This window comes from Anomaloglossus baeobatrachus, chromosome 3 (assembly GCF_048569485.1).
Source record: "Anomaloglossus baeobatrachus isolate aAnoBae1 chromosome 3, aAnoBae1.hap1, whole genome shotgun sequence".
Taxonomy (NCBI): Eukaryota; Metazoa; Chordata; class Amphibia; order Anura; family Aromobatidae; genus Anomaloglossus; species Anomaloglossus baeobatrachus.
Genome location: NC_134355.1, coordinates 440,273,547 through 440,294,775, shown reverse-complemented (window position 1 = coordinate 440,294,775; position 21,229 = coordinate 440,273,547). Strand labels below are relative to the sequence as shown.

The 21,229-nt window shown below is 44.9% G+C and overlaps 1 protein-coding gene across 7 annotated transcripts in view; it reads left to right on the top strand.

Moving 5' to 3' along the window:
- TNK2 (tyrosine kinase non receptor 2) overlaps positions 1 to 21,229 on the top strand; it is a 337,552-nt gene that overhangs the window by 305,494 nt on the left and 10,829 nt on the right. For all 7 annotated transcript variants that reach the window (XM_075340441.1, XM_075340440.1, XM_075340439.1 and 4 more), the window contains 2 exons: positions 5,699 to 5,794; positions 15,824 to 15,948. In XM_075340441.1, the coding sequence (XP_075196556.1) occupies positions 5,699 to 5,794; positions 15,824 to 15,948 (221 nt within the window). The remainder of the gene's footprint in view (positions 1 to 5,698; positions 5,795 to 15,823; positions 15,949 to 21,229) is intronic.

The window sequence follows — 21,229 nt, the reverse complement described above, 5'->3', positions numbered from 1 at the left end:
TTATGTCAGTGGCTGATGGCTCCTCACTTAAGGTTTTGCGGTCCGCCAGGTTGTCCTTCTGGCCAAATCTGTATGGGGGCGGCAGGAGCTTCGTTCTCCTCAGCTTTACAGCAGTGCGGGTTTTTTTGTAGCCTTCTCTGCTTCTCTAGAGGAGATGCATTCCCTCACAGGGACTCTATGCCCGAAATGGTTGCCTGAACTTCCAGACTTCAGTCTTTTCTTCCTATGCCATGTCTGCCATGCTGGACACCGCACTGCGGTGGCCTCGGCTACTTTCCTCGCTATCCGCAGGCTCCTGTGGCTTCGGAAATGGAAGGCAGATGCTTCTATAGAAGTTCCTTGCTGGGCTCCCTTTTGTTGGGACCAGTCTCTTCGGAACCAACTGGATGAAATTAAGGAAGCTCTTGGCGGGAGGAGTTCTTCCATGCCACAAACCTAAACCAGGAAACCTGTCCAGGGCAGGAATCAGTTGAGGTTTCGTTTTTTTTTTTTTTTCGTTCCTCCATCTGATCGTTCTCTAAGCCCTCGGCCTCGTCCACTAGCTCGGCCAAGGTTCATAAACCCAAATGGCGCTCGAAGCTGTGTCTTCAGAAAACCGCAGGAGATACTGCCACTGAGTCAGCTTCCTCCGAGCTATCTAGCCACGCCAACAACGTCCTTGGTCGGTGGCAGGCTCTCCCACTTGGCGACGTATGGTTTTAACACGTCTCCGTTCAGTGGGTGCGGGATTATATCTCCCATGGCTACAGGATAGAATTCTATCCACCCGCCAAACAGATTTTTTCTGTCAACTCCCCCCGGCTCCAAGGCCGCCGCCTTCTCACAGGCCGTGGCATTCTTTCAGGCCAATGGAGTAATTGTACCGGTTCCCGACTGGGAACGGTTCTGAGATTTCTGCTTAAATCTATTCCTAGTCCCCAAAGAGGGCGGTGCCTTCCGACCTGGATCTTAAGCTTTTCAAGCATGTTCAGGTGTGGCGTTTTCACATGGAGTCTCGGTCTTGTTCCGTGTGTTTTTCACCGGATCAATCAATAACCCAAGGAGATTCCCTAGCATCCATCGGCATCAGAGATGCCTATCTGCAGGTGCCAATCGCAGTTTCACACCAGCGTTGGCTACGTTTTGCAATCGGAGTGGTCCAATTCGTGGCTCTTCCCTTGGGGTTAGCCACGGCCCCTCGAGTATTCTCAAGGTTGGGTCAGCTGTGATTAGGGTCCTGCACTTCTAGGGATTGGCAGTGATCTTTTGCCCTGGACGGTCTTCTTGTCGGGGCTTCATCCAGTGCAGACTCTTAGCAGAGTGCTTCGCTCACTCTCGCCATTCTAACCAATTCGGGTGGCTTGTCATTCTGTCCAAGTCCACTCTGACTTCGAACCAGAAGTTCCCGTTCCCAGGGACGCAATTCGAGGCTCTGTCGGCACTTGTGAAGCTGCCCTTAGTCAAACAGTAGTCCCTCCGCTGGCGGTCGACGTCGTTCTATCAGGCACCGAATACAGGTACTGGTCAGATGGTGGCGTCAATGGAAGCGATTCCCTTGCCCAGTTTCTCCTGCGTCCTCTGAAGCTGGATATTTTCCGCTGTACAAGCGAACTTCCTCCTTCCACGGGGTGGTGGCTTCGCCACAGACCAGGGGCTCGTTTCAGTGGTGGCTTCGGCCACTCTGTCTCAGGGACGCTCCTTCCTGGCCCCGTCCCGGGTGATCCTCACCAGGATGCTAGTCTATCCGCCTTGGGAGCAGTATATCTCCACCGTGGAGCGCAGGGCGCTTGGACTCTGTCCGAATCAGCCCTCTGGATCAATGTGCTGGAAATCAGAGCTGTATTTCTAGATCTCTAAGCCTTTCACCATCTGTTGGCGGCTAGGCACATTCGAGGCCAGTCGGACAACGTGACTGCGTTTACCTACATCAACTTCCAGGGCGGGACACTCAGCAGCCTGGCAATGTTGGCGGCTCAACGCATTCTTCAGTGGACGAGGGACTCCTAGTCCACCGTATCCGCAGCCCACATCCTAGACGTGAAAACTGCGAGGCAGACTATTTCAGCTGTCCAACCGTGGTCCACGATCCTCAGGTTTTGCGGCAGACGCACTGGTTCATGTTTGGTCCCAGCTTCGTCTCTCTTACGTGTTTCACCCTCTAGCTCTGGTCCAGAGTCCTGCGCAAGATCAGTAAAGAGGGCCGTCGGGTCATTCTCATACTCCAGACTGACCCAGGCAAGCTTGGTACCCTGACCTGCTCCATCTGTCCGTAGTGTTGCCATGGCATCTTCCGGACCGTCCAGACCTTCTCTCAAAAGGTCCGTTTTTTCCGCCAGAATTCTGGACTCTCAGATTGACGGCGTGGCTCTTGAGTCCTGGATCTTGACGACTTCTGGTATCCCTCCTGAAGTCATCTCCACTATGACTCGAACTCCAAAGTGTCCTTTGGCCTTTTTGGCTTTGCCGACCCTCCTGTCCCTTCCACAGTCCGGTCCACAGCTAGGACTATCCCTCATTAAGGGACAGGTCTCGGCTCTGTCAGTGTGTGCCAGCGGCGTATCGTCTGGCTGGCTCCGGTGCGCTCCTTCAAGGGCGCATCTCACATCATTCCGCCTTACCGGCGGCCTATGGAGCCCTGGGACCTTAATCCGGTCCTCACGGTTTCCGGAAACCCCCCTTTGAGCCTCTTAGGGAGGTTTCTTTGTTTCATCTTTCACAGAAAGTAGTCTTTCTAGTGGCCATAATTTCCCGCCAGAGAGTCTCTGTTTTGGCTGCACTCTCTTCGGAGTCACCCCCTTTTTTGTTTTTTTTTCATCAAGACAAGGTGGTCTCCGTCCGACTCCGGACTTTCTCCCTAAGGTGGTTGCTGCTTCCACCTTAACCGGGGCATTTTTCCTGCCTTCCTTTTGTCCGGCTCCTGTTCATCGCTTTGAAAAAGCGTTGCATATCCTGGATCTGGTGCGGGCGCTCCGGATCTATGTGTCTCGCACCGCCGTTATTAGGCGGTGCACCTCTCTCTGGTGCTGACCACTAGTCAGCGTAGCGGTCTCTCGGCATCTAAGCCGACCCTGGTTCGTTGGCTTAGGTCGGCCTTTTCCGATGCCTACAAGTGTACTCAAGTGCCTTCCCCGCCGGGGATCAGGGCACACTTGATCAGAGCTGTCGGTGCCTTTTGGGCTTTCAGGCACCAGGCTACGGCTCAGCAGGTCTGTCAGACTGCCACTCGGATTAGTCTGCATACTTTTTCGAAGCACTACCCAAGGCATGCTCATGCTTTGGCAGACGCGGGCTTGGGCAGACGCATCTTTCAGGCGTCTGTCGCCCATTTGTGAAGTTAGGTTTCGCCTGCTTCTCAGTTTGTCTGTTTATTCCCACCCATGGACTGCTTTAGAACGTCCCATGGTCTGGGTCTCCCATAGGAACGATAAAGAAAAAGAGAATTTTGTTACTTACCGTAAATTCTTTTTCTTATAGTTCCGTCATGGGAGACCCAGCACCCTCCCTGTTGCCTGTTGGCAGGTTTCTTGTTCCGTGTGTCTTCACCGGCTGTTGTTGTTGTAGACAGAGGTTCCGGTTGTTCCGGGTTTTACTCTGTCTCTACTTGTGGGTGGATGTCCTCCTTCAGCTTTTGCACTAAACTGGCTAGGACTGGCTAGCAGGGGGTGTATATGCTAGGAGGGAGGAGCTACACGTTTTGAGTGTAGTACTTTGTGTGTCCTCCGGAGGCAGAAGCTATACACCGATGGTCTGGGTCTCCCATGACGGAACTATAAGAAAAAGAATTTACGGTAAGTAACAAAATTCTCTTTTTTCTACTCTATTTTTATTAGTTTTAGAAATCAATAGAACATGTGAAAATAAGAATCTTTATGCTTTTTTTAGGGGAAGGGAAATCCGCTTCCTTCTCCACCAGGACTGATGTTTTATTCTCTAAATGCTCAGGTCACGAGTACACTCTGTTTTCAGTGAATACTGAGATAGGAGATGCCATTTCGTGAACTTGCAGCAGATTGTCTCTATAGAATGTTAAAGCAACAACTGTCATCCGTAATGAGGAGATCTGTCTTCACTGAATACAGATTTTATACATTTTATATATAAACTGAGAATGAAAGATCAATCTAGCAAGAGAAAGAAGCAAATTTCACAGATAAAACTTATTGCAAATTAGTTCATTACCATGTGTACTATTATTTATGAAATAAAAATGAAAAGCATGATTACTTTTTTGTTACCACTCTTCCACTTCAACCTCAGTATTGTATTGTAGAATAATAATTCACTTGGGTGGAGTTTTTTGGCAGTACAAAAAAAAGGAAAAAATTGAGAAATCCTTGTACATCAATATGCTTTATTAAAGGGAATCTGTCACCAGGTTTTTGCCCTCTAATCTGAGAACAACATAATGTAGCGGCAGAGATCCTGATTCCAGCAATGTCACTTACTCGGCTGCTTAGTGTAGTTTTGATAAAATCCCTGTATAATCAGTAGTAGATTATCATTAGAGGACTACTTGGCATGCTGCAGGTAGTCCAGCATAATCACGAGCTCTGTATAACTGCTGCTAGGTCTGCAGAAGAGAAAACATAGATTTTTTTAAAATGACAGCAAACATCTCAGTAAATGACACCGCTGGAATCGATCTCTTTCTCTACATTATGCTACTTCAGATGGGGGAGTAAAAACCTGGTGAGATTCCCTTTAAGAGAACCTGTCATCAGGATTATGCATGTTAAAATAAAGTCTGTAATGGCTCTGTTACACTGATTCAGTAGTAAATAAATCCACATGCTGGTTGAGGGTTAGTCATTATTAGTTTAGCTTTCCTAAGCTTTTGGTGCACTGTGCAGGCAGTGGAGGTGCTTGGGTGGGGTGAAAGACCCTACCCACAGTCCCACCCCAGTGTGCCGAAAGCTTAGGAAAGGCAAACTTTAATGGTGATTAAACAACAACCAGGATTTGGACTTCTTCACTGAAGAGATATAGTGAATCAGTATAAGGCTATGTGCGCACGTTGTGTAATTTCATGCAGTTACGCTGCGTCTAGCACTGCATTGTAAATGCATGCATCCTGCGTCCCCAGCACCATCTATGAAGATTATGCATAGTCCATCCGCACATTGCGTTTGACATTGCAGCGATTTGCATGCTGAAATTTTGATCCAAATCGCTGCGCTCAAAAATGCAGCATGTCACTTATTCCGTGCACTTTGGATGCTGCTCCCACTCTGTCTATGGGAGAGGCAGCATCCCGAGCGCAAGAAATCGGCATCTATTCTGCAGACACACTGCATCCATTACACAGTGTTTCTGCAGCGATTTCAATCGCACATGACCTGTCAAATCACTACAGAATTTTCTATAGTGACACAACACAACGTGCGCACGAGCCCTAACAGTGCCATTATGGCCACACCTTTATTTTAACATAATTCTGATGACCGATTCTCTTTTAGTTCTGCTTTAGTGAGATACAATCATGTTCTTTTGAAGTCAGTGGATGATGGTTTAGGTGACTGATGCTAATTGATATCAATTTGTTTAGCTCCTTAGCAAGCCACAGTTTGTGTAGTTTGGGACATTCACAGACATCAAATGAATAGATATTCTGTCCTTACTAATAAGTGGTACCAAATGCACCAATGTATTATCAATTATTTATTTTTAAGGGGATTAAAACTTTTTGTGATAGAACTTCAGAAGTCTTTTCTTTTTTCAGGTTCAGGACACAGTACATGGTGTGACGACAGAAGAATGCCAGACAGCTCTGCAGAACCATGGCTGGAATGTCCAGAAAGCCATCCAGTACCTAAAGGTATTACTCACAACCTGTATGATAAAACCTACTGGCCATGTTTCCTAAGGCTGAAATCACACAAGCTTCAGCTGAAAAAAATGGTCAGGTGATTGTAATCATAATGCTGTGTGTAACCTATTACATCAGTTCTGGGGTGGCATGGGCCTTATAGAAGACCTGTCACACATTTCTCATGTTGAACTAGCTACACAATGTAATAGTGGAATCCAATATTTTATTATTATTATTTTGCCTTTCCGTTGTGGATATATTAAATCAAATTAATTAAAGACTATGTTGAAAATATGAGTACACCACAATGAATGTCTTAGGCTAGGTTCACATTTCCGTCAATTTTTATCAGTCACAATCCGCGGCTCTGGTAAACAGTGGAATCCGTTTGGCGGATTCCATTGTTCCCATAGACTTGTATGAGCGGCGGATTGTGACTGATGACGCTGCGTTGCATCCTCCCCCGACTGATCATTCGTGGAACGACTGACTGTCGGGCGGCAGGAACGCAGAGTGTAACGTTTTTTGAGCAGCGCAATCTGTTGGCTTTCGCTGCGCATGCTCTCTGGCTCCCTGCACACGTAACCAGGGTACACATCGGGTTACTAAGCAAAGTGCTTTGCTTAGTTATCCGATATTTACCCTGTTTACGTGTGCAGGGAGCCCGACACTTCTCCGCTTCCTCCCGCACTCCGCATGTACACACACACACACACACACACACACACACACTCACCTGTCCTCAGCCATGCAGTCCCCGGCACTGACGTCCTCAGCGCCATGGTCCCACTCGGCTCCACCCACCCCGAACTCCGCCCCCCGCACACATTCTCGGTGGCCGAACAATCAGCCGATCACCCAGTGGCCGGCTGCTGTGAGCGATCAGCTGATCATCCGGCGGCCGGCTGCTGTGAGCGATCAGCTGATCATCCAGCGGCCGGCTGCTGTGAATGATCAGATGATCGCTCTCATTAGCCGGCCACCGGGAGATCATCTGTTCGCTCTCAAAAGCCGGCCGGCTAATGAGAGCGATCAGCTGATCGTTCTCTTTTATAACGGAGTCTGACAATTAATTCTAATTCTTGTCATCATGTCATGTACAATGCATCAGTCACAAGCGTCAAGCAACACATGTGACTGATGCAAAACAACGGAAATGTGAACCTAGCCTTAGGAGACTACAGAAACTACAGAATACTAATTAACAAGAATTCAACCACAGGTAAGTCTATTCGTTACACAGGTATCCAGCAGACATAATAATGATTTCTCTACACAAGAAAGGTGTAGTCTACAAGAAGATAAGCAAAGCTTTACTTATTAGTCAGAATACTGTATCAAAAGTGATACAAAAATGTAAAAAGAAGAAATTGCAATCATCTCACAGAGACGTCCATGCCGACCACGGAGCTTAACACCAAAACAAGGGCATCTTCAGATGAGAAGAGTTGAAGAAAATCAGCCTGCAAGTTTACTGCAGTTAGCGAAAGAATTAGAAAGCCAAACCAGGGTATTTCCTGACACAATGACTTCCATGGGTGTCATCTATGAAGAAAGCCTCTCTGAAAGCTCATGTACAAAAAGCCTGCCTACAATTTGCCAGGGCCCATGCTGAGAAAAATATGAGGACTACTGTGATTCTATTTTCTGAAGTGATGAGACCAAGATAAATGTTTGTGGAACTGATCTCTTCAAAACTGTATGGCATCACAAACATGAGGAATACAAAGAAAAATGCAGTGTCTACAGTGAGATATGGTGAATGAAGGTAGTGTCTTTATCTGGGGCTGCATGAGCGCTGCTGGTGTCGGGGAGCTATATTTTATTCATGGTATTATGAATTCACAAATGTTCTGCTCTATATTGAAAGAGAAGATGCTACCATCACTTCGTGCCCTTGGTAGACGTGCACTTTTCCAATGTTCCAAAACACTCATTTAAGGTCCCTGTAAGATTTTTGTAGAACAGGATGAAAATGATTTCATGGCCAAATATGTCCTGATCTGAACCCACCCGAACACTATGGGGAAATCTGAAGGGTCAGATTGTCATCACTCTCCATCCAGCATCTGAGCTTTAACCCCTTCACCACCCGGCAATTTTTAAATTTCATTTTTTTTCTCCCCTTCTTCCAAGAGCCATAACTATTTTATTTTTCTGTCAACATAGACGTATGAGGGTTTGTTTTTGCGGGACGAGTTGTGCATTTGAAAGAAACTTTTAAAGGGAATCTGTCCAACTTTGACTTATCTAAACTATTAATATGGGCATACAGGTTATAGAATGCTGAAATATGTCATACCTGTATGTCTCATATCAGAGGCTTTGTTGCGGATAAATCATCTTTTATCACTTTATGTAAATCAGATCTTCCAGGCTATGGAACGCACGGAACAGGAGAAATGAAATTTGTCTTCTTGCAAACACAATTTTTTGCAGCTCCCTCAGCTCTGTTTATTGCAACCCTTAAATACAGAAAATCCATCAATCCAAGTTCTCACATATCAAGGGAAAAACAACCCAATGTAGTTTTATACAATGCATATGTCCACCAAAGCAAGATATAACAAAAAGAGAACATGAAGTGGACTTAAAATTAATAAAATATATACTTTTGTTAGAAACACTTAAAAACTGATGACCGTACAAAAACATTAATGAAGAGCATAGATATAGACTGGCTATGCAAACAATACAATACAGAGTAATGGTCAGAATTAATTGTAAAAATACAATGTCAAAAAATGGCAGGATCCCTATAAGGTATAGATAACAATCAAGGCTAGCGTGCCTATATTACGTTGTAAACCGGGGAGCCATAGTAAAAATATAGCAAGTAAATCAGCCCCCTGCGGGACTAGATGAACGGTAACAAAGTTACAAAAAGTACCAATTATAATATAGGCATATATAGTAGTTTGCAAATGCATAAAAACACATGGCTCAATAATTATACCTGCAGTGGGACTGACAAAGAATCACCCAACGCGCGTTTCACATGTCTTAGTGCTCACTTTCTCGCTTTCTTTCCTGTCTGCCTGTGAGATGGAAGCTGAGAGGAACCTGCAGATGTGTCAGTTACAATCACATACAGCTCTGCAGTGAGCGCAAAGTGCGGACATCACACACTACACTTGGTAATGCCCCTTTTATTTAAAATAAGCTCTGGAGGTGGAGTTATCTTCCAGGCAGCATCCGCCCCATAGCCTGGAAGAGCTCATTTATGTAAAGTGATAAAAAATTATTTATCTACAACAAGGCTTCTGATATGAGGCAGACAGGTATGCTTATTTTCAACATCCTATAACCTGTATGGCCGTATTAATAGTTTAGATAGGTCAGATATGGTGACAGATTCCCTTTAATTTTACCACTTACTGTACTGGAAAACAGGAAAAATTCCAAGTGCGGTGAAATTGCAAAATAAAAAAGTGCAATTCTGCAATTGTTTTTTATTTATCATGTTCACTGTATGGTAAAACTGACATGGCAGTATGATGCATCAGGTCAGTATGAATTTGTAGATATAGTTTTTTTAAAATTTTAAGTGGTGAAAAAAAAATCAGATATGTAAAAAAATTGGGCTGTGTAATGGCTTATTTTTTGCGTTCTGAGCTGACATTTTTACAAATATAATTTTCTTGTACATATGATGTTTTGATCGCCCTTGTTGCATTTTATTGCAATGTTGCAGTGGCCATGAAAGCATAATTCTGCCGTTTTGACTTATTTTCTCGTTACGCCCTCTTCTGATCAGATTATTTTATATCTTGATATATGGAAAATGTGTATTTTTTGTTATTTTTTATTGTCTTATTTTCGATGGGGCCAAAGGGAGGTGATTTGAACTTCGATGGCTTATGCTGTACAGAGTGGTGTACGGCTGTGTACAGTAGAAATGATAACTTCCTATGAACGCCAGCATTCACAGGAATTTCATCATGATAGTGACAGGGGTCATCAGCTGACCCCCCCTCCCGGCTGCCATGACAACCAATCGATGCACTGCGATCACATCACAGGGCCGTCGATGGGAGTGAGGAATGTTGCGCTTTCTGCCGGCACATGTTACATCCCGCTGTGATGGATTTACAGTGGAATGTAAATAGTTTACAGCTGTTGGCGGATCTCTGATCTGCCCGCTGCTGTTAGGCACATGAGGGAAGTACACAACGCGTACCAGTACATCATGGGTCAGGAAGGTGTTAAGAGGTCATTCTTGAAGAATGGAAACGGATAGATGTAGCCAACTTAAGAATTATGGAGTTCATACAAAATACTAGATGTACAACCGATGAATAACCAGAAAATATATAGCGGCTAAGGCTGCGTTTACACATCAGTATTTGGCCATCAGGCACAATCCGGCAAAAACATGAAAAAACGCATTCGGTGTCTGATGCCGCCGGATGCTTTTTTCCCCCCATAGACTTCTATTAGCGCCGGATTCTACCGAATGGCCTTGCGTTCCATCCGGCTTTTTTTTTTTTTTGCTCGTCCGGCAGCCGGATGGAACGTTGAAGGGAACGTTTTTTGTTTCCGGAGAAAAAACGTATCGCGCCGAATCCGGCGCCGTACGGCTTTTTTTTTAGAATAGAAGGCTATGGGCGCCGGATTCGTCGTCATCCAGCGCCGATTTCCGTTTTTTGTTTCTGGGCATGCCCAGACGGTGTGTAACTAGTCTGTCTCTCTCTGTCGGTCGGTCCGTCAGTCTCTCTCTCTCTCTCTGTCGGTCAGTCTCTCCCTCCCTCCTTTATATTCACCGATCACGGCCGCGGTGCTGCACAGCTGTCACACTGCTCTGGTGGCTTCTCCTCTTGAAAATGCTGGCCACTCATTATTCTATTACGTATTCCCTGCTTCCCCCACCCACCAGCGCCTATGATTGGTTGCAGTCAGACACGCTCCCACGCTGAGCGACAGCTGTCTCCCTGCAACCAATCCCAGCCACCGGTGGGCGGGTCTATATAGTCCAGTAAAATAAATAAATAATTTTTTAAAAAAACTGTGTGCGGTCCCCCCCAATATTGATATAGCCAAGGTAAAGCCACACAGCTGATGGCTGGTATTCTCAGGATGGGGAGCTCCCCAGCCTAAACATATCAGCCAGCAGCCGCCCGGTATTGCCGCATGCATTAGATGCGACAGTCCCGGGACTCTACCCGGCTCATCCCGAATTGCCCTGGTGCGGTGGCAATCTAGGTAAGGCTATGTGTCCACGTTGCTTTTTACCTGCTTTTTTGCTGCTTTTTCAACTGCAGCGTTTAATGCCGAAATGGATGTGTTCTGCTTTTCAAGCAAAGTCTATGGGAATTTGGGTTTCTTGTGCCCACTATGCAGTTCAAACTGCAGCCTTTTTGTTGTAGAACTTTGGACAAAAACTCAGCTTTGCAGTGCAAAACCCAAATGGCAAAAACAATTGACATGTCAATTGTTTTTGCCATTTGCGTTTTGAACTGCAAAGCAGAGTTTTTGCCCAAATTTCTGCCAGAAAAAGGCTGCAGTTTGAACTGCATAGTGGGCACAAGAAACCCAAATTCCCATAGACTTTGCTTGAAAAGCAAAACACATCCATTTTGGCATTAAACGCTGCAGTTGAAAAAGCAGCAAAAAAGCAGGTAAAAAGCAGGTACAAAGCAACGTGGACACATAGCCTAATAAGGAGTTAAATGGCAGGTTATAGCTGCCACTAAGTCCTAAAGTCCTAGGTTAATCATGGCAGGCGTCTCCCTGAGATACCTTCCATGATTAACCTGTAAGTGAAAGTAAATAAATACACACAATAAAAAATCCTTTATTTGGAATAAAAGACAAGCCCCCCCCCCTAATTTACCACTTTATTAATCCCCAAACACCCATCCAGATCCGACTTAATCCACACGACGCTTTCAGCTCTGCTACATGAAGCTGACAGGGAGCGCTGTAGAGCACGACCGCTCTGTGTCAGCTCCACGCAGCAACTGAATTGAGCCGCGCTGTCACCTGAGACTTCACTCATGTAGTGCTTCCGTGTGTGCGGGGATGATGATGAGTGCGGTAGTGCCGCGGTGTGTGTGGGGATGATGATGATGAGTGCGGTAGTGCCTAGGTGTGTGCGGGGATGATGATGGGTGCGGTAGTGCCTGGGTGTTTGTTGGGATGATGGGAGCGGTAGTGCCGTGGTGTGTGCGGGGATGATGATGGGTGCGGTAGTGCCGGGGTGTGTGCGGTGATGATAGGGGTTGTAGTGCTTGCGTGTGTGCGGTGATAGGGGCAGTAGTGCCTGGGTGTGTGCAGGGATGATGGGGGTGGTAGTGCCGGGGTGTGTGCGGGGATGATGGTCTCTCTCTTTCTCTCTCTCGGCATGAAAAAGAAAAAAAAAAAACACAAAAAAAAATAAAACAAATCCGTTTTTTGCTGGATTCGTCGCATCAGTTTTTATACAATCCGCGACGGATCCGTTGCATCAGGCACACGCCGGATTGTGCCTGATGGCAAAAAACTGATGTGTTAACTTAACCTAAAGGGTGCTTTACACGCTGCAACATCGCTAACGATATATCGTCGGGGTCACGGTGTTTGTGACGCACATCCGGCGTCGTTAGCAACATCGCACCGTGTGACAGCTAGGAGCGACGATCAACGATCACAAAAACGTCAAAAGTCGTTGATCGTTGACACGTCTCTTCTTTTCATAATATCGTTGGTGGTGCATGCCGCTGGTTGTCCGTCGTTCCTGCGGCATCTTACATCGCTGTGTGTGACACTGCAGGAACGACAAGCATCTCCTTACCTGCGTCCACCGGAAAAGAAGGAAGGAAGGAGGTGGGCGGCATGTTCCGGCCGCTCATCTCCGCCCCTTCTCTGCTATTGGGCGGCCGCTTAGTGATGTCGCTGTGACACCGCACGAACCGCCCCCTTAAAGGGCCGTTCGCTATGGCAGCGATCACCCCCATGACGAAACAGCGACGTGGGCGGGTGCTATCGCGCACGACATTGCTAGCTATTGTTAGCGATGTCGCAGCGTGTAAAGCACCCTTAACTCTTAAATCACAAAAATTCTTACAAGAATAGAGTAAATAGCCAAAAAATAAGAAACAGTTAAATCTTTATTGAGACATTTTTTCTTTTAGAAAAGAAAAAGGAAAAACTAAAAACAACATGAAGGCTATAAGCCAAAAACATTCCTTTCATAAGCTTCCTATTTATAAGCACGTGTGCATCACATCAGTGTTCACATACTGTATATTCAACAATTGTCCACTAGAGGTCACCGGTGCATAGAAGAAATATAAGGGTACAGAATATTTGGCTGATTTACAACACAAAATCGTATTATTAGTATATTCCAACAAGAGAACTGCATAAACAAATTGTATATTACAGAAGCTTAATTCATACACTGAGAGAATATTGCACAATCCCAAATACATACATACATTCATATATTTAGGATAAAAAATGTGCCTCGTACATTTAGGCTGAAAGGGAAAGGGTATTGCACAATTCCGTAAGATAGTTAGAAAGTAGTAGTACAGCTCAGACCATATATAGGCTAGAAAAGAGATCGCTATATGATCCTAAGGGGGGTTATATAGAAATAGCCTAATGCACCGATGACCTCTAGTGGACAATTGTTGAATATATGTGAACATTGACTGATGCACACGTGCTTATAAATAGGAAGCTTATGAAAGGAATGTTTTTTGGTTTATGCCTTTCATGTGGTTTTTATTTTTAGCTTTTTCTTTTATAAAAAAAAATGTCTCAAAGATTTAACTGTTTCTTATTTTTTGGCTATTTATTCTTGTAGGATTTTCTTTGTAAAATACTAGATGTAGTAGCTTTTGATGTGGGTACATTCATTTTTGCATAAAATAATTTGAGTAAAGTTTGGTTAAAAAATGTTCTATGAATCTCAGTCAAAATGTTGAATTCTTGTGTTTAGTGAGATCTTGATTAAAATCTTACTGTCAAAGGGGGTGTACTCATTTATGCTCAGCATTGTATGTGTGTGTATATAATATTTTCTAAAGTATTGAACTATTTTTTGCTTCTGTGACGGTATGACCCTATGTCTGCAATTATCAGGGCAGATGTTATAAGCTTCTGGGTCTGATATGAGGTAAATCTTCTCTAGCTCTGTAGGCTAATATTTTATTGACAGAAATTAATACAGTGGAACCTTGGTTAACGAGACAATCCGTTCTGGGACTGTGTTTGTTAACCAAGTTACTCGTCTAGCAAAGCAAGAGTTCCCATAGGAAATCATTGCAATGCTGACAATTCGTTCCACAACTTGTTAAATGTCCCATCCTGATCCCCTATTGTGCGTACAAACTCGCACAAACACACACAAACAGGCACGCACACACACATATAGAAAGGAAAAAGGTGCACTGCACCGCTTACCGCTCTGTAAGGCTGTTGTAGCAAAGTCCTTTTCGGCTCTGTTCTGTTTAGAGCCAGCCACGTGGGTGTTCTGAGAGGCAGCCTCAGCTGCTAATACTCACATGGACTTGCTGCAGAAAAAACAACTGAGTGCATAGGATGAAGTGACTGACCGTGGTGCTGTTGCCAAAGTGCCAGGATAAATACTTCTTTTGCCATAAAGAGAAATTGGCAGCACTCTGCGGTTGTCAAACAAATCTTGCTTTATTTTTTCTTGCAGACAGGTGAAACAGACATGAGGGTGCAGGGGGAGCGGAGCACAAGGACGACTGTACCGTTTCGCACCACAGGGGGTGCTTTCACGGGTCCATACCTACCTATGGATCCGTGAAAGCACCCCCTGTGGTGCGAAACGGTACCGTCGTCCTTGTGCTCCGCTCCCCCTGCACCCTCATGTCTGTTTCACCTGTCTGCAAGAAAAAATAAAGCAAGATTTGTTTGACAACCGCAGAGTGCTGCCAATTTCTCTTTATGGCATAAGAAGTATTTATCCTACACACACATATTATGGTTACCTTACCTTCCGTTCCATCGCAGGCCTCCTGGATCTTGTAGTTCGCCGGTAGAGTATGTGTATCAGGTAACCATCACGACGATGGAGGAACTTCCGTTGCCAGAGCCGCTTGCCTCTGATTGGTCAGCGCGCTCTCTTTGAGTAGCGGCTGACAGCGGAAGTTCCTTCCTCATCGCGATGGTTATTGATACACATCCTGTAGCGGCGAACTACATGAACCGTGAGGCCGGCGATGGTATGGAAGGTAAGGTGAGAATAATATGTGTATGTGCGTGCGTGTGTGTGTGTGTGTGTGTGTTTGTGCGGACAGTAAGAGCGTGTCAGAGCGCGGTGGATGTACGGAACCGGAAGTGTGTGCGGTGAGTATTTTGCTTGTACGGCAAAGCTTGCTCGTAAAGTGAGTTACAAATTTACAGCAATCCTTGCTTGTTAAGCGGAATACTCGCTAACTGGGTTACTCATTAACCGAGGTTCCACTGTAAATATTTTGCATAGATGTATGAATAAAGCAATAATTTTCCGTACCACCCCTATTGTGTCCATCTCCCTCATAACTGTCAGTGATGTCTGTATATAATGTAAATGCCAACACATGAGGCCGTATCTTTTAATTTACTTATGAAATAAGTTATTTGAAGGGGACCTTCCCCACACTTCTGATAGGAGTCTTGTGTATACTCTCCAGTTGCTTTCGTCATATGCATAGAAGTAGGGGAACGCTCAATCAGTGACGTGAGGGCGGAGGGAACCACATCGTATGTATACTTTGGACTTCTCCTCTCTGGCAGTGCATTGCAACAAGTGTTCTCAGCCTAGCCAGAATACACACTGAATGCAAAAAGCAATCACAGCAGAAAAGTCCTGACAGCTTAGCTTTAAAATAAATGTTTCTTTTATTTGGTGGACGGCAACATCACTCACATCACCTTTCCCTAATGGACTTCACAGTCTAATTTCCCTGTTGCTGACATAATATGGCAAGTTAGAGGCAGCCATTATCCCCTTCTCTGGATCATTGAAAATGGCACTGTAGTATTAATTTGACAGTGATCTTTTGTATATGATGTTCACACAAACCTCTTGCTTTGTAGGTTGAGCAGCTGTTCGGTCTCGGACTGAAGACCCGAGTGGAGTGCCACAAAGTCTTGGAGACGTTTGACTGGAATCTGGAATTTGCTAGCCTACACCTCCTGGAGCCCAACAGCTCGCAACAAAAGTAAGGGAGCCATACTACACCAGCGTCTATTTTATTACTATTCTAGTAATAATTAATAGACCATATTATGACCTAAATTGTGGCTTTTGACTTCATGAATGCATTTTTCCTATTTTACTTTTCAATTCTGAAATCTGTACTTTGTAACCTTTTTTGCTACAGTCCCGTAAAATCCCCACAGTTCAGCCAGGGCCATATTTACAGGTCCTGCTACTCTACATACGCCCCCAATCCAATTATTCCCATTATTTTGTTGTTTCTGAGTAATCATAAGAATACTGAGTTAGTGTTAATAATGGAGAAAATCAATAATAAAAAATATTGTTGATCCTCATTTTTGATGCTGTAAAACTTTTATGAGTGATACAGTCTAAGCATAAATGCCGCTCTGTGACATGTACATCAGGCATTAATACTTAGCGCATAGCCTAGTTCTGTTGTCACGTGTTGTGGACTGTGTTTCTTAAGATATATGTGCTTTCTTGAGAAAAACAGGGCACAGTTGCCTGGTTTAGCATTTTTTATACCAGTCCCAGCTAGCTTTGAGTGCAGAGCTGGGGTGTGGCATAGCCCGGCCATCAATTTAAGCAGAATTTACTCCACAATGATGGCATAAATTACAAAATAAATGTATGCCAGACCATGGCTGGATTAACTTTTTTTGATGGAGGATGCCAGTTATAAAATGTGCCAAATTAATTAAAGGGAACCAATCATCAGGATTTTCGTGTATAAGCTGCAGCCAGTGCAGTGCTGGCACTATCATGCACAGTGTGTACATACCATTAGGGTGCAGCTCGGGTGTTTAGGCAGTGAAATACAACTTTATAAAGTTTGAAATTTCGTGCACTTTTTGATTGACGTGTGCACCTCTCTGTTAATGTCCGGGCGGGTTATGCAGGAGTTTCCCGCCCCCCCACCAGCCTGTTCCTCCCTCTTTCCTGATGTCCGGGCGGGTTATGCAGGAGTTACCCGCCCCCCCACCAGCCTGTTCCTCCCTCTCTCCTGATGGCCGGGCGGGTTATGCAGGAGTTCCCCGCCCCCCCACCAGCCTGTTCCTCCCTCTCTCCTGATGTCCGGGCGGGTTATGCACGTATTCTCCGCCACCACCCCCCCCCCCCCCGCGCCGCCTGTTCCTCCCACCCTCCCTCCCTCTGGCTGTATGTACATATCTAATCTTCAGAAACATGGCGCCGGAGTGGGCCTCTGCGCATAGCGCTTATCTCCGGCGTCATGTTTCTGAATCCCCCGCATTACACAACTTGCTGTCTGAGAGGGCGGCGCATGCGCCCTCGTTTCTTCACAGCACCTTGTGACCGCGGGAGCGCGCGCGATTAGAACAGGACAGAACAGCTGACCGGAGGACGTGATCAGCTGTAGCTACGATGGCGTGCCGCGTCAGGACACCGGGCCAGGACAGCAGCCGCGAAGGACAACGGGACGCCACAGGAAAATGCCACCAGCAGGATTCATCTCACTGTCCTGCAGGTATGTTTGAAGGAGGAGGAGGAAGAGGATGATAATGATGATGGAGTAGGATAATGAGGAGGAGGAGGATAATAATGATGATGGAGGATGATGATGATGGAGGAGGAGGAGGATAATGAAGGAGGAGGATAATGAGAAGGATAATGATGATGGAGGATAATGATGATGGAGGAGGAGGATAATGATAATGAGGAGGATAATGATGATGGAGGAGGATAATGATGGAGGAGGAGGATAATGAGAAGGATAATGATGATGGAGGATAATGATGATGAGGAGGATAATGATGATGGAGGAGGATAATGATGATGGAGGATAGTGATGGAGGAGGAGGATAATGATGGAGGAGGATGATAATGAGGAGGATGATGATGGAGGATAATGATGATGGAGGAGGATAATGATGGAGGAGGAGGATAATGAAAAGAATAATGATGATGGAGGATAATGATGATGGAGGAGGATAATGATGGAGGAGGAGGATAATGAGAAGGATAATGATGATGGAGGATAATGATGATGAGGAGGATAATGATGATGGAGGAGGATAATGATGATGGAGGATAATGATGATGAGGAGGATAATGATGATGGAGGAGGATAATGATGATGGAGGATAGTGATGGAGGAGGAGGATAATGATGGAGGAGGATGATAATGAGGAGGATAATGATGATGGAGGATGAGGATAATGATGATGGAGGAGGATAATGATAATGATGATGGAGGAGGAGGAGGATAATGATGATGGAGGATAGTGATGATGGAGGAGGAGGATATTGAGGAGGATAATGATGATGGAGGATAATGATGATGGAGGATAGTGATGGAGGAGGAGGATAATGAGAAGGATAATGATGATGGAGGATAATGATGATGAGGAGGATAATGATGATGGAGGAGGATAATGATGATGGAGGATAGTGATGGAGGAGGAGGATAATGATGGAGGAGGATGATAATGAGGAGGATAATGATGATGGAGGATAATGATGATGGAGGAGGAGGATAATGATGATGGAGGAGGAGGATAATGATGATGGAGGAGGATAATGATAATGATGATGGAGGAGGAGGAGGATAATGATGATTGAGGATAGTGATGGAGGAGGATGATAATGAGGAGGATAATGATGATGGAGGAAGAGGAGGATAATGATGATGGAGGAGGATAATGATGGAGGAGGAGGATAATGAGAAGGATAATGATGATGGAGGATAATGATGATGAGGAGGATAATGATGATGGAGGATAGTGATGGAGGAGGATGATAATGAGGAGGATAATGATGATGGAGGATAATGATGATGGAGGAGGAGGATAATGATGATGGAGGATGAGGATAATGATGATGGAGGAGGATAATGATAATGATGATGAGGAGGAGGAGGATAATGATGATGGAGGATAGTGATGGAGGAGGATGATAATGAGGAGGATAATGATGATGGAGGATAGTGATGATGGAGGAGGAGGATAATGATGGAGGAGGATAATGATGGATGATGATGTTACTGATGGTAGCCTTTGTTACGGTGGTCCAAAATGTATGCGGGTCTTTCACTAGGTTCCCCATTGTGGTTCTTTAACTTTTGGACACCGTTGTTGTAATCATTTCGACCCATCAGATCTTGAGTGGAGCACCAGAAGAAGGGAGATTCAGTGGTCTTGTATGTCTTCTATTTTATTATTATTGCTCCCACAGTAGTTTTCATTTTTCAAAGCTGCTTGCCTATTGCAGATTTAGGCTATGTGCGCACGTGTGCGTAATTCATGCAGTTATGCTGCGCTTTGTAGCGCAGCGTAACTCCATGCGTCCTGCGTCCCCTGCATAATCTCTGGAGATTGTGCAGGGGCCGTGCGCACGTGGCGTCTTAGAGCGCAGGGCTTCGGCTGCTGCCCGAAGCGCACGTTTTAAGAAGTGACATGTCACTTCTTTCGTGCGCTTTGCCGGCAGCTCCTGCTCTGTCTAGGGCAGGAGCTGCAGGCAGAGTGCATGGAATCATTTTTTTTTTTTTCTAGGGAAATTTTCTGCAGCGATTTGAAGCGCACGTGTGCTCTTCAGATCGCTGCAGAAATTTCTGCAGGGCTAGTATGCAACGTGCGCACATAGCCATAGTCTTCCCAGCATTGTGCACAGCTACAATTTTGTTTCTTGTGTCCTTAAACAGCTTTTTGGTATTCACCAAATATGAATATTGAATATGAATATTGACCATTCACTATATGGTAAAACTCATTTTTTATTAAAAATACAACTCATTGAGCAAGAAAAAATGAAAAAAAAAAAAAAAAAAAAGGACATGAGGGTCCCACTCCATTTTTCATATACAGCACAGGAACAGCAGCAGCTGGAGGCTGCAACCCTCAGATAACTGCTTTGGCGGGTTATGAATAATCGAAGGGATCCCACGCTTTTATAATAAAAAATAAAAAAAAAATGGCATTGGGTCCACCCCATTTTTCTATAACCAGCTAAAGAACAGCAGACAACTGTGGACTAATATTATTAGGGTGGGAAAGGCCATGGTTATTTGGCCCTTTCCAGCCTAACAATAGCAGCCCGCAGCCGCCCCAGAAGTGGTGCATCTTATAGATGCTCCAATTCTGGCGCTGGACCCAGCTCTTCCCGTTGCCCTGGTGCGGTGGCAATCGGGGCAATAAATGGGGTTGATAACAGCTGTGAATTGCCAGCAGCATCAAGTCCTGGTATTAGTAATGTGTGGGCATCTAGTAGACACCCCCATTACGAATTCCTTTATTTGAAAGTAATACTTTTTATTAGGACAAAAAAAACCCCGATACCATCCCTCGTTGACCAATTTATTAACAAAATTATTAAAATGCTAATGGTTCGCCGTAATCCATTTAGATGTCCCCCGACGTTCTCCAAAGTTGAACCTGAAAAGACATAAAAATAGAAATTAGAACACAATAGACGCCATATTTTCAAATTTAATTCCCTGTGACATCCATAATCCAGGTCCGCCGAAATCCAAATCTGGGGTTGATCCCATACTCCCTGGCACGTTCAACGCAGAACTAAAAGTCCACCATTGCTTGTGAGAGGAGCCTCTCACTTCCACCTGTGACGTCATTGCCCCAGCAGAGAGGCGCACACAGCGCACGCACACACACATTATACACACACACATTATATACACACACACACACACACATTATATACACACACATTATATACACACACATTATATACACACACACATTATATACACACACACACATTATATACACACACACACATTATACACACACACACACACATTATACACACACACACACACATTATACACACACACACATTATACACACATACACATTATACACACACATATACACACACACACATATACACACACACACACACACACACATATATACACACACACACACACACACATATACACACACACACATACACACACACACACATACACACACACACATATACACACACACACATAGGCCTTGTGCGCACTAGGCATTTTTGCCGCGTTTTTAGCGGCGTTTTTTACCGCGTTTTTGTGCTGAAAACGCAGTGACATTGCTTCCCCAGCAATGTCAATGGGTTTTCATAAGTGCTGTCCGCACACAGCGTTTTTTTTTAGCTGCGTTTTTGTGGTGACCACAAAAACGCAGCATGTCAATTATTTCTGCGTTTTCCACTGCGTTTTTCACCCATTGAATTCAATGAGATGTTAAAAACGCAATGAAAAACGCATATAGCCGCGTTTCTATGACTAAAAACGCAGCTATAAACGCAAGGGGTGG